This window comes from Oncorhynchus mykiss, chromosome 23 (genome assembly GCF_057628025.1).
Source record: "Oncorhynchus mykiss isolate SJ-2025 chromosome 23, ASM5762802v1, whole genome shotgun sequence".
In the NCBI taxonomy this organism is placed as follows: domain Eukaryota; kingdom Metazoa; phylum Chordata; class Actinopteri; order Salmoniformes; family Salmonidae; genus Oncorhynchus; species Oncorhynchus mykiss.
Window position 1 is genome coordinate 13,643,147 of NC_143044.1, and position 13,183 is coordinate 13,656,329.

The 13,183-nt window shown below is 40.9% G+C and overlaps 1 protein-coding gene across 2 annotated transcripts in view; it reads left to right on the top strand.

Moving 5' to 3' along the window:
* The first annotated feature begins 366 nt into the window (after nt 1-366).
* LOC110502460 (apoptosis-stimulating of p53 protein 2) overlaps nt 367-13,183 on the top strand; it is a 53,401-nt gene continuing 40,584 nt past the window's right edge. The window contains exon 1 of one of the 2 annotated variants that reach the window (XM_021580484.3): nt 367-908. In XM_021580484.3, coding sequence (XP_021436159.2) covers nt 882-908 — 27 coding nt within the window. In that variant the 5' untranslated portion in view covers nt 367-881. The remainder of the gene's footprint in view (nt 909-13,183) is intronic. The other variant, XM_021580486.3, reaches the window with a different exon arrangement.

Consider the following 13,183-nt stretch of genomic DNA (forward strand, 5'->3'; position numbering starts at 1 on the left):
TATTACTTGTTAGGTATTACTGCACTGTCGGAGCTTGAAGCGCAAGCATTTCGCTACACCCGCACTAACATCTGTTAAACACGTGTATGTGACCAATCATATTTTGATTTGCTTTGATTTGATTTTAAGCACCATGTTCCCCTTATCCTACAGTCGATGGAGAAACCAATTTGAGTGTTCAGAGATAACACTTCCGTTATTCCGACTGGCATGGAAGGTGCTAGAGTCTACGGAGGTTTAAGGAAAATTCGTCTGAAACTAGGGAATTTGGTGCAGTGTGCTTCCTCATTGCTTGCACCCGGTTCATCTTAATCGAACTCCATCATTGTCCGAAACGAGGCGGGGCTTAAATTCCAATGGGATGAGTTTCCTCCTGCTACGTCACTCTGGGATAGGCTGCTAGCACTCCACCGAACTAGTACGCTGTCAGCGGTGTTTCAGGGCTGGATAGGCACCTACGGCCTCGGAAAACTATTGCAAAATATATATATATAAAAAATAATCGCACATATCCGTGTTATTTGATCGGTTTGGGTAATGGTCAGGCAATAATTTGAGATTCGAACGCAATGCGTTTCCGTCCACGACTACCAACTTCTAAGCAATACAATCGCCACTAAAAACTTTATTTTCCAGAAGGCCTTGCATTTTGTTACAACAGGTCCACGGCATAGGAAGAGAGGAGACTGATTAGGCTATTAGACAACGAAATACATTGTATTATCTTTGGCCTTTTTTACAATTGAACAACAAGAAGAGAACTCATCTACACGATTATATCGGACAGGCTACGGGACAGGATCAGGAATAAAAATACATTGAGCTACAACGCCACCAGCTCTCCTAGATACTACGATACAAGGAATTATTTAACTGGTTAAATGCGGTACGAGGCTAAAATGATGCCGGTGAGAATTTCTGCCTTAAATTGCTTGAAAAAAGTTGTCACTATACTCGCCTATTTGCTTCTATGGTAGAGATATCTAACTCAACATTGTAGCGTTCTCGTCGGGCATTAAATTGACACATGGGGCCTACCCATACTGTTGGTTACATTGTTGTGATCTCCACCAATGTGTTTTCAGATATAAAGAAACACTCCGGTTGCATTACACGTTATACATTACAATTTAAACCGTTTGCTATGTATGTATTGTGTGTGACTTTCTGTTGGGTTGATTCAAATGAATGGTAGGCTGCCTAATTCATGACAAAGTATAGACATTTAACAGATTTTCAGATAGTGTTCGTTCTTTTAAAAACGGCAAGTCTTGATGTTTTTGTAGAGCCTGCTAGGCTAAAAGTTTTATGGTGGGAAGCCTTTTAATTATTTATTCACTAGGAAGCTATTATTATTGTTTACCTTGGAAAAACCCATCCACAGCACTAAGGACTTGCAGAGAAGCCTAATGCATAATCAATCACCCAAGTGTCTACATTTGTCCATAGGAGATTGAGCATTTCTCATCGATCTTTGTTCAAAAGCTCATTTAATCGGATAGTTTTGACACAGATACATAATTTTGAACGTGGCAGTTATTGTTTTTCCTTGAACAAGTCACCAACCAACTCTGTAGTAGAGGGCTGCATTCCCGACATTTAATTGCAGGTCCCAACAGATCATTTCCGCGCGGTCTTTTTTTACATGCTACGGGCGGTCAGACAGAACTTTGGGATGAAACAATTTTTTTCTATCTATTGTTTTAAAAGCTGCTCTGTTCCTTTATTCAAAGACTCAGAATTGGCTGCGTCAAGTTCAGTAGCCATTATAGCCTGATGAAGACAGCTTGTCTGTCGAAACATTGGTTATTCAATTATTGCATCGGAGCTCCTAGAGTGCGGCTATATCAGAGATACTGACGAGATGCTTGTGTTTCCGCCCTAAGAATGGAATTTGTTGACCACAGAGCGAACGGCGGGCTGTCAAACTCACGCCTACTCCTAGCTTGGAATTGTTAGATACATCCTGTCATTTGAATACTTTTGTATATTCGGTGAGGGGTGTTGACGTCATCTGTCTGTGTTCCTTGGAGAGTGAGATGTTATGCTACCTTTCTGAATATGCAAAGACAACTTCAAATTACAACAGCCCCCCCCCCCCCCCCCCCATACAAAAACTGCTTGCTTAATAATTATCTGCTTAAAGTGGACAGAGTGAACCCTCTTGCTTTGCCTCTCCTCTGGCTATATGATGAAAGAGTAGGCTGCCTTTGTCTATGCATGGGTGTAGAATCAGGTGGCAGTTATCTTTTCAAAGGAAATTAACTAAACAAATGATTAGGCAATAGTGAACTACATTGCCTAGAAATAAATATTGATCCCTATCTGAAAATCGTCCCACTACTAAAAGACAAGTTTTGCAAATAGCCTATCTCAAGAGAAAGTGCAAGTGTCCGTTCTCTCTCAAACTCTGCTCTCTTCAAACTGCATCTAGCCTATTGGCTGATATAGCCCAGTAATACCGATAGCCTAATATATTGGGCCATGTGAGAATCTCTGGTAATTTAACCTAATTTAACCTAAACTACTGTTGGCACATTTTGATTTTGCCTTTAGGGTGCAAAATTGCTGGGACCATGGTTGGCAAGTGAGCTGTGTCACATACACCTAAAATAACATTGCAGGACTGTGGTTGGGTTTGGGCGCGGGTGGGAGTTGGACAAAAAGCGAGTGGGTACGGAATAAAAAGCTGCTGACAGGAGTGGGATGAAGTGATCATTCCCACACATACCAGTTGGTAATGTGGACCCCTGCCAACATGAGAGATCCATTCCTTTTGCTGCAGTGCTGAGCTCCATCTTTCATCACTTTTATTGAAATTGAGTATTACTTACTATACAGACAGGTATCCTGCAGTGTGTGCATCTCTCCCCCTCATTCCAGTAACTGGATGAGTGAGTGAATGATTCATGTTGTCAGGCAGCAGTGACAGAGTACTCTCAGGATGACTCCCGTCTGCTAGATATGACCTAGCGCCACTATTCACACCCAGCCATTTATCACCAACCTCCATTCACATGGAGATCAATATATATATATATATATATATATCCTTATTCTTACCATACCATGTAGCTCTTTATAGGCATAGGAGACCTTGGGCCCACTGGGGTGTGTCCGTATGTGCACATCTTTTTGGTGTGTTAGCATCTACTCTGTGCTATTAGTACGATCAGCATAATCCCTATCACAATATAGCCACAGAACATGAGGTATGGTCTGTGCTTGTACAGTTCTCTGTGGGAGTTAGAATGTAGCAGCATTGTGGCTGGCTTGAATGGGGGAGGGTGATAAAGGGGGTAACTGTTTTCTTAAGACAATGGGCAGCGACTCTTTATGATAGTATGGAATAGGTGATTATGTGTGTCTTGTCGGTCTATGAAAAGAGATGCTCTCCATTTGTTGGCCCATTGTGGGTGTAGGCTAGTTGCACACAATAGTTTTACTCTGATTTACCTTCTCTCACAGCTAGCAGTGATTAACACATTTGGTATTGAGCTGTGTACACCGTTTTGTAATCAAAGCTTGTTTTTCTGCAGGTTTATTTTAGGGAGGTTAGTGCCATGTTACAGTTTGAGGGTACAGAGGTAATACTCTGGTTAGCCTAACTTTCTTTATTGGCCAAATCTCATGTTGAATTATTAAAAAATGTATACTGTTACAATGAGTTCTTAAACCTATACACATTTGTTCCTAAACAGCAAGGAAGTGTTCAATGTTGACTTAAACATATTGTCTTAATCAACCAAAACAACAACCACATCAAACTAGGCTTGTGGTGATATAAGGGCGGGAAAATTAGGTAATGATGTGGGCAGCCCTGCTCTACTTTGCTGTATGTATTTGTATTGTCTTAGTCCAAACAGTGTAAAATATTTAAGCAATAAGGCCCGAGGGGGTGTGTTGTGGCCAATATACCACGGCTAAGGGCTGTTCTGCCTGGAAGCAGCCCTTAGCCGTGGTATATTCACCATATACCACAAGCCCCGAGGTGCCTTATTGCTATTATTAACTGGTTACCAATGTAATTAGAAGAGTAAAAATACATGTTTTGTCATATCCATGGTATACCACTGCTTTCAACCAATCAGTATACTGTGCTCCAACCACAGTTTTATAAATATATTCATTAACTTTAAGCCTGAGACCCAAATTAGAAATTCTGTGTTTTCCTGGGACCCAAGTTTTCGAAAACATGCAACTATATGTACATATTGGTACATTTCATTGCCCTTATGCCCATTAACAATGCAACAGACTAATAACAATTAAATGAAATACCCATAAATAGCTATTCATGTTTATTTTTCCCCCTTAGAAACACTCTTACTTATCTGTCTAGGTTGGAACTGTTGCTGTTAAAATGCAATAAATAATTACAATTCCTAACTGATTGATCACATCAATCAGATGTAGACCAGAAAACACACTCACAGTCCTAATGAGAGGTATGTGTGGCTGGTTGAAGTTTTCAACAAGCAGGTATATTCTGGGCTCAGGTTTTGACAGTGCAATTCTGAGGTCATGCTCAGCATGGAGTCTGTTTCTTAACTATGCCAGAGTTGAGAACCTTGACTCTTATAGGTTTCTGGTGCCAAACTGGATCAGAACATCTACTGCTTTCTCAGCTAGGCAGGAGACTGACTGCTTCCTGCTGTAGATGAGCAACCCATAACTGTGCGTGTTTGCCTCAAAAAACATCTTGCGTCAATCAGTGTATTCCAGTTCAGAATAAAAATTATTACTTGTATTTTAACAGCAACAGTTTTTTTTCCCATCTTCATCTGTACTGTTACTTAGTGAAACACTAGCAGTAGCTAGATAGCTTGCTTTGGATAAAGTTAGGTAGCTAGCTATTAGTTGTGTACAAGGGGATTGTTTGAAAGATAAACTCGCATCGACTACTATGAGAAATAGTACTCCCTTCTGCTTATCGTCCGTCACCTGTTATAAAATGACAAAAATGCCTTGCCAGCTGATTTACTTTTCCACTGTTGAAGCACTGTTTCCTGAATTCTGCCCTGTTCTGAAAGAACTCTGGGTTTACCGTCATGTTGTGGATGTTTGGTCAGGACCTGTCATTTTAATCTGTTCGTTTTGAGAGACTCATTACTAAGCACTTCCCTGTACAAAACACATTGTGGCGCTCCTCGTTATTTCTCAAAGTGTGTATTAAACCAAGAGAAACACATCGCTGTATTTGAGTTTCATGACAATTGAGCTCAGTCAGAACTTGTGGCTAACTTGAGTCCATTGCATGATGGCGAGTGGGAATGACAAGCCAGTGGCTGACAGCGCATCATCTGCTGCTGAAGAAAATTGCAGAAAAAAGTTGTGGTAAACCGAAGCACACCGGCATGTTCCACCCACTCCCGCAGCTGCCAAACTGAGCAGACACACTGCTGCTAAGCAGAGAGCGCACTGGAACAGAGTGCAGTTGCACTTGGCCAAAATCAATTCCAGTAATTCATGAAATATTTATACATTTATTGTAACACGTTGCGACCCACCATTAACAGGTTTGCGACCCACTTTGCTTCGTGACCCATTTTTTTTTTTTTTTAAAGGCTGACATATAACATGGCATTTATGAATACTAGTTTCTGATTGGCTTGAATGGCATTCTACGGCGTGTATTATTTCCATTTAATGCACGGTATAATTGTATGGTTTTGAAGTGCTTATATGTTATTTCGATCTTCATATTAGCGAGGTAGGATGATGGTTTGTTAGCTGAACTAGCAAGTCTGTTTTGTATGGTTACCAAGGCAACTACTCTAGCTAGTAAACATATTAGCTATGTGGATGTTGTCACCTTTTATACTGGCAAATGAATACATTTCTAACGGCAAATATGTTCATTTATAGCGATGGTATCAAAGGGATAATCAACTCAGGGCTCTGTGTTCTCTAGAAAATAATGCAATGCCATGGAAGGTCATGCGTTGTGGAACACACTTTCCACGTCTAGTACTATTTTCCAGAGAACATAGCCGCTCTTTGAGTGTCCCTAAACATTTTGGGACAGAAAGACACTTTCAGTGTAAACGTAAAAGACTGAAACAGATATAAAGTATGTAGAAAAGATGATGGACCTATACAACAGCCAGGGTTGGTCGGAGGAATTTGGGTCCCACACTCACTCACCTGTGCCAATGATCTCGTTATACTTTATCCTGCTCATTCCAAATTCGGTTTAATAAAGTGGTTAAAACCTCTTAAGGATCTGACCCTTTTTTTTCTTCAATTTTCGCCTAAAATTACAGAATTGGCTAACTGCCTGTAGCTCAGGACTTGAAGCAAGGATATGCATATTCTTGATACCATTTTAAAGGAAGCACTTTGAAGTTTGTGGAAATGTGAAGTTTTAATGTAGGAGAATATCACACATTAGATCTGGTAAAACATAATACAAAGAAATAAAGTGGTTTTTTCCTCCATCTTTGAAATGCAAGAAAAAGGCCTTACTATAATATTGTAGTTTAGGCGCAATTTAGATTTTGGCCACTGCGCAATGTTTCAGATTGATCCAGTGATCCGTTGCAATACTGGACCATATTTGTGCAGAATTGGTGCTGAATTAGTCAGTTGATACGCTTTCAAGTACATAACTATAGAGAACATACAAAAATGATATGGTAATACAAGATGTAAGTTTACACACTACCAGGAATGTCATACATGATGGATCATTAGCTTTATACACTAACTTTCACACATCGAGATGGCTCGGGCGTGGTGGGTGTGGAGACAGCAGGGATTCAAACCGTAGAACCCAGTTCTTATATTTGAATATAAAAATTGATTTTATCAATCAAAACTATACTACATTTTATCTCTGGGACCCTCAGGATGACAAATCAGAGCAAGATTACTGTATGTAAATACATTATTTACCTTCAGAGGTGAATGTATCAAACCAGTTGCCATGATACATGTGTTGTTGTTGTGCACTCTCCTCAAACAATAGCATGGTCATTTTTCACTGTACTAGCTACTGTATATTGGACAGTGCAGTTAGATTAACAAGAATTTAAGCTTTCTGCCCATATAAGACATGTCCATGAAACGTTTCTGTTACTTACAATGTCATGCTAATTACATTAGTGCACGTTAGCTCAACCGATCCCGTTGAGGTTAACTTGTCCCTTCAACTCATTTGCCTAGTTAAATAAATAAAAAAACAGTTTGTCTAGGATAGGGAAGAATAAGATTATTGTTCGTTGGCTCATTCTGATTTCTCTGATTTCTCTTTTCTCTTGTAGAAGGCTCATAGTTGCCTCGCGTCACAATATAATATGCAGAATGGAGAGACCATGAAAGGAGGAGTTTGGAGGGAAACATGGTGCAGTGCAGACAGAACTGGAGGTTATGCTGAATATAAGTAGGGAGTGACGTAGCCTACTGCAGACTACAGCACAAGTTGTTAGCTACCGCTCTCACCAATGACTTTCTCTCCTCTGTCTTCCCCTTTAGTGGAGGTACATGAACAGGATTAATGCACAGAGTATTCTGCCATGCGTAGATGAAAAGGAATAATGTAAAGAGTATTCTGCCATGAGTAGATGAAAAGGAATAATGTATAGATTATTTTGCAATTCGTTTTTGAAGGACTGCCCAGCTGGAGCAGAGCCAAGTCTTCAGGCCCAGAGTTCTGCAGAGAGAACGGAAAAACAGATGCACACACCGAGCGATGCAGCCTGTCTTGATGCGGTCTATTGACTTCCTTAGAGGGGGCTTGCTCAACAAGACCTAGCTGGATCGCTTTATCACCCCAGAATATATGTAATGGACAGAGACTGTGTGCGCTTGCATATATGCGTGTGGGACCTGGCAGCATGTTGTAGGTAACTCTGACTAGGTGCACACGGTGGTATTGATGTTTGCTCTCTAAGCAGGCCTTTAGTTAATTTGACATTGAAGTCTATAGCTCTTACTGTGCCTCGTGTTTATATTGACCCTTATTTTGCGGGACATTGTAGCCTACACAAATCATATGTCTTTTGCAGCACCACATGTGTCGTAGGTAGCGTGTTCATTATGGAGATCTGAAAGCATGCCTAAACCACTGGAAAGGCCTGATAAGCCGTTCCCCCAGCAATCTGCCTTAATGGTTAACATTAGGATTGGGAGTAGACCAGTCTGATCTCAGATCAGGGCAGTCAATACCTCAATCCCATTGGGCTAGGTCATCATGACTCTACAAGGTGTGTGTGTGTGTGTGTGTGTTGAGAGGGTACGGTAGTGTCATCGGCTGTGGCTGCTCTCCTGCTCTCAGAAGTGCTTTCATAAAACGAATTACAGACAGACAGGGTTTGATGTTGTTCTGCTACCAGCGGCTTTCATCAGACAGACCCATGCCTGTCTAGTCACAACAGGATATTGTGTGCACCTGCTATCTATAATTTGACTGGCAGCGGGCACACTCTTTTAGGACATTATTAGAATACACCCATATTCCTCAAGCGGGTAATGCAGCACAGCATCTGGTTCCATCCCCCCTTTTTTTGGTTGTGATACTGAAACTAAACCTTCACTTTCAGGGCTGATATACTAGGCTATGTTTTTGTATCTTAGTCATTGCTCCTGATTGCTGACCTGTGCAGGTGTTTGTCCCTGACGTGTCTTCTCTCCATTCAGGCCACGTGGTACCCTTGGCCTGTGTGTTACTGGAGATCTACGGTGATGCTGTAGCTGCTGCACTCTCGCTTGGGGGAAAGTGTCTATATGTTTTGCTCTGCTTTGTTAAACAGCTGTTATCCTGTTTTGTTATTTCTTAATCGACTCATTAGGTTTTTATTGACCTGTGCTTATTTCTCCGGCTGTGGCATTAATTCATATTTTAATGAGCTCTGGGGTAGTGTCTCAGCACCACTCTCCACAGTTTAGTGCAATTTTCTACTGCACTTCCACTCTCCCGTTCTGCTCTAGCGTTTCTATTAACTTCAACATTATTATAGATCATGTTGACCTGAGAGAATGTGCGTGATAGAAAATTGTTTCATCAGGACATTGAGAAAATAAATGGAATTTACAGGTAACTGCCAAAATAAAGGAAATGCTATCAACTTGACATAATAGGGCATTGGGCCACCACGAGCTGCCAGAACAACTTCAATGTACCTTGGCATAAATTATTGTGTCTGGAACTCTATTGGAGGGATGTGACACAATTCTCCCATGAGAAATTCCATAATTTGGTGTTTTGTTGATGGTGGTGGAAAGTGCTGTCTCAGGCGCTGCTCCAGAATCTCCCGTAACTGTTCAATTTGGTTGATCTGGTGATTGAGACACACACACCCTTTAAACCCCCTATGGTCCTTTTTTAACCTTTATTTAACTAGGGAAGTCAGTTAAGAACAAATTCTTATTTTCAATGACGGCCAAGGAACAGCGGGTTTACTGCCTGTTCAGATTTGTACCTTGTCAGCTCAGGGATTTGAACTTGCAACCTTCCGGTTACTAGTCCAACGCTCTAACCACTAGGCGACCCTAAGACCCCTCTTTGAAAGTCACAGATCTATCCTAGCCATGGTAGCCAAAAAAATGGGTAACTGGGCATTTCTATACATGACCCTAAGCATGATGGGATGTTATTTGCTGAATTAACTCAGGAACCACAACTGTGTGGAAGCACCTGCTTTCAATATACTTTGTCTCCCTCATTTACTCGTGTTTCCTTTAATTTGGCAAGTTAACTGTATGTGCTACTTGTTGGCAACAAATGGGCAATATACTGGCCATAATATGCAGTACTGTATATTTTTAGTATCCACCACTCCTCTCTAATCTCTTCCTCTTCCTCTCTCGTGATATATTCAGAAGTATTTTACATACAATGTATTTTGTGTGATAGGGAGGGAGAGATGGAGGGAGGTGGATGAAGGTCAGGAGCAGAAGCCACCAAGTGCCAACTCATGCAGTGTAGGCTGAAAGAGAGCGCAATGGCATGGTCTGTCTGGATCATTAACTTTAGTGCTGAGCCCCAGAGGGCTTTACCTTATGTCACAACTCTTTTGCTCTCTCTCTCTCTCATTTCACTCTCCCCCCCCTCCCTATCCCTCTCTCCTAACATTAACAGGGTCCTCTGGATGTCCTACATTCTTTGCATGAGCTGATGTTGTCAACTGCTGCCTGTAGTGATTTCTGGGTGACTTTTCCTGTCCTGCTGGGATTTAAAGCCCTCCTGTAAAAAAAGAGCTAATCTATTGCATTGAAGAGTCAAAGGGAACTCCATGCGTGTCTTACATGATTTGTTGCCCCACACAACAACCAAGCAGCCATAAACGATCATGTATCTGGGTCATTGTTATTTGAAACCTTGCAGAGCAAATCTGGCAAAACCCTCCTACAAAGCTGAAGCTTCTACTCTCCTAGAGCTGTTGAATGATCCACACACACTGTAGTCCAATGGTTCAAAAATCAAATCAAATTTTATTGGTCACATACACACATTTACCAGATGTTGTAGTGAAATGCTTGTAAAGAAGTGGAGTGCTGGCTCGAGGTTGAGGCTTCCCTTCTAAGCAAAGGCTGATCCCAGATATTTGGCACAGATCTTGGATAAGCTTTAAGCACAGATCTAGGACCAGGACAAAATAACAACAGCAACTAAACCTATTCAGTGTTGAGGAACTTAATGAGGGAAGGGGGCTCCCCTTTTAGGTGACGTTTGTGAAATTTGTCTGTCATTGTTAACCCTTTCTCTTTATCTGGGGTGGTACTTTGTAGGGTTGGCGTGAATCACTGAAACCACTGTGACCCTTTCATTTACAACCCCCCCATCACCCTACTGTTGTAAGCCAAGCATGAGCTATGGTTTATTACCTAATTGTTTTATAGTGTACATTTGCGTCCTAATTTACCAAAGCTACTGGTTAGGTCTGGACCACCTAGATTATCTGCATCATCAGCAGTGATTTTAATTGTTTGTATTGGGCGGTTGCTTTTGATGACTTACACCTGCACATTTAAAAAGAGAGAACATTTATGGTTAGAATGGACTCTTAGAAGTATGGCTACCTAGTTAGGACAATGTCAGTGTTCTGAAAAGACAGAATAAGTGAATGGAATGTAGTTGATGCCTTTTTGGAATCTGCTCTAACCGTTCTGGTGCTCTCACATAAAGCCACACAAGGATAGGAACCCATTTTAGACCATTGAGATGCAGTGACGTGTGTGGAGCCCACTCCTTTGAACATTGTGCCTTCGGAAAGTATTCAGACCTCTTGACTTTTCCACATTTTGTTACATTACACCCTTATTCAAAACATTTTTTCATCCCTAGCATTCTACACACAATACCCCATAATGACACAGCAAAAAGTTATTTAGAAATGTATGCTAATTTATAACAAATAAAAAAATCATACCGTATTAACATAATTATTCTGACCCTTTGCTATGAGACTCAATTGAGCTCAGGTGCATCCTGTTTCCATTGTTTATCCTTGATTTTTCTACAACTTGGAGTCCACCTGTAAATTCAATTGATTGGACATGATTTGGAAAGGCACACAACTGTCAATATAAGGTCCCACTGTTGACAGTGCATGTCAGAAGAAAAACCAAGCCATAAGGTCGAAGGAATTGTCCTTAGAGTTCCGAGACATGATTGTGTTGAGGAACAGATCAGGGGAGGGTACCAAAACATTTTTCTGCAGCATTTAAGGTCCCCAAGAACACAGTGGCCTCCATCACTCTTAAATGGAAGCAGATTGGAACCACCAAGACTCTTCTTAGAGTTGGCAGCCCGGGCAAACTGAGCAATCGAGGGAGAGGGAGGTGGGGGAGGTGACGAAGAACCCGATGGTCACTCTGACAGAGCTCCTTCCTCTGTGGAGATGGGAGAACCTTCCAGAAGGACAACCATCTCTGCAGTATTCCACCACTCAGGTCTTTATGGTAGAGGGACCAGACAGAAGCCCCTCTTCAGTAAAAGGCACATGACTGTCTGCTTGGAGTTTGCCAAAAGGCACCTAAAAACACGATTCTCTTGTCTGATGAAACCAACATTGAACTATTTGGCCTGAATGCCAAGCGTCACATCTGTTCTCTTATGGGAACTGTCAACTGTAGGACCTTATATAGACAGGTGTGTGCCTTTCCAAATCATGCCCAATCAATCAATTGAATTTACCACAGGTGGACTCAAATCAAGTTGTAGAAACATCTCAAGGATGACCAATGGAAACAGGATGCACCTAAGCTCAATTTCGAGTTTCAGAGCAAAGGGTGTGAATACTTATGTTAATAAGTTATTTCTGTTTAACATTTTTAATACGTTTGCAAAAATGTCAAACGTTTTTTTGTTGCTTTGTCTTTATGGTGTATTGTGTGTAGATTGATGAAAAAAAACTATTTAATCCATTTTAGAATAAGGCTGTAATGTAACAAAAACATTGAAAAGTGAATGGATCTGAATATATTCCGAATGCACTATACACTTAGTGTACCAAACATTAAGAACACCTGCCCTTTCCATGACTGACTATCCAGGTGAAAGCTGTGATCCCTTTTGGACGTCACCTGTTAAATCCACTTCAATCAGTGTAGATGAAATGGCGGAGTCAGGTTAAAGATGTCATTTAAAGCCTTGAGACAATTGAGAGATGGATTGTGGATGTGTGCCCATTCAGAGGTTGAATGGGCAAGACAAAATATTTAAGTGCCTTTGAACGGGGTATGGTAGTAGGTGTCAGGTGTACTGGTTTGAATGTGTCAAGAACTGCAACAGTCCTGGGTTTTACACACTTGAGTGTCCCATGTGTCTCAAGAATGTTCCACCAGCCAACTTGACACAACTGTGGGAAAATGTAGGCTGTTGTAAAGCCAAAATGGAGTGCAACTCAATATTAGGAAGGTGTTCCTAATGTTTTTTAAATTTTCAGTGTGTTTATATGGACACACCTACTGATTTAAGGATTTTTCTTTAGTTTGACTATTTTCTACATTGTAGAGTAATAGTGAACACATAAAAAAATATGAAATAACACATGGAATCATGTAGTAACCCAAAAAAAGTGTTAAATAAATAAAAATCTATTTTATATTTGAGGTTCTTCAAAGTAGCCACCCGATGACAGTTTTCTACACTCTTGACATTATCTCAACCAGCTTCATGAGGTAGTCACCTGGAAAGCATTTCATTTAACAGGTGTGCCTTGTTAAAAGTTAATTTGTT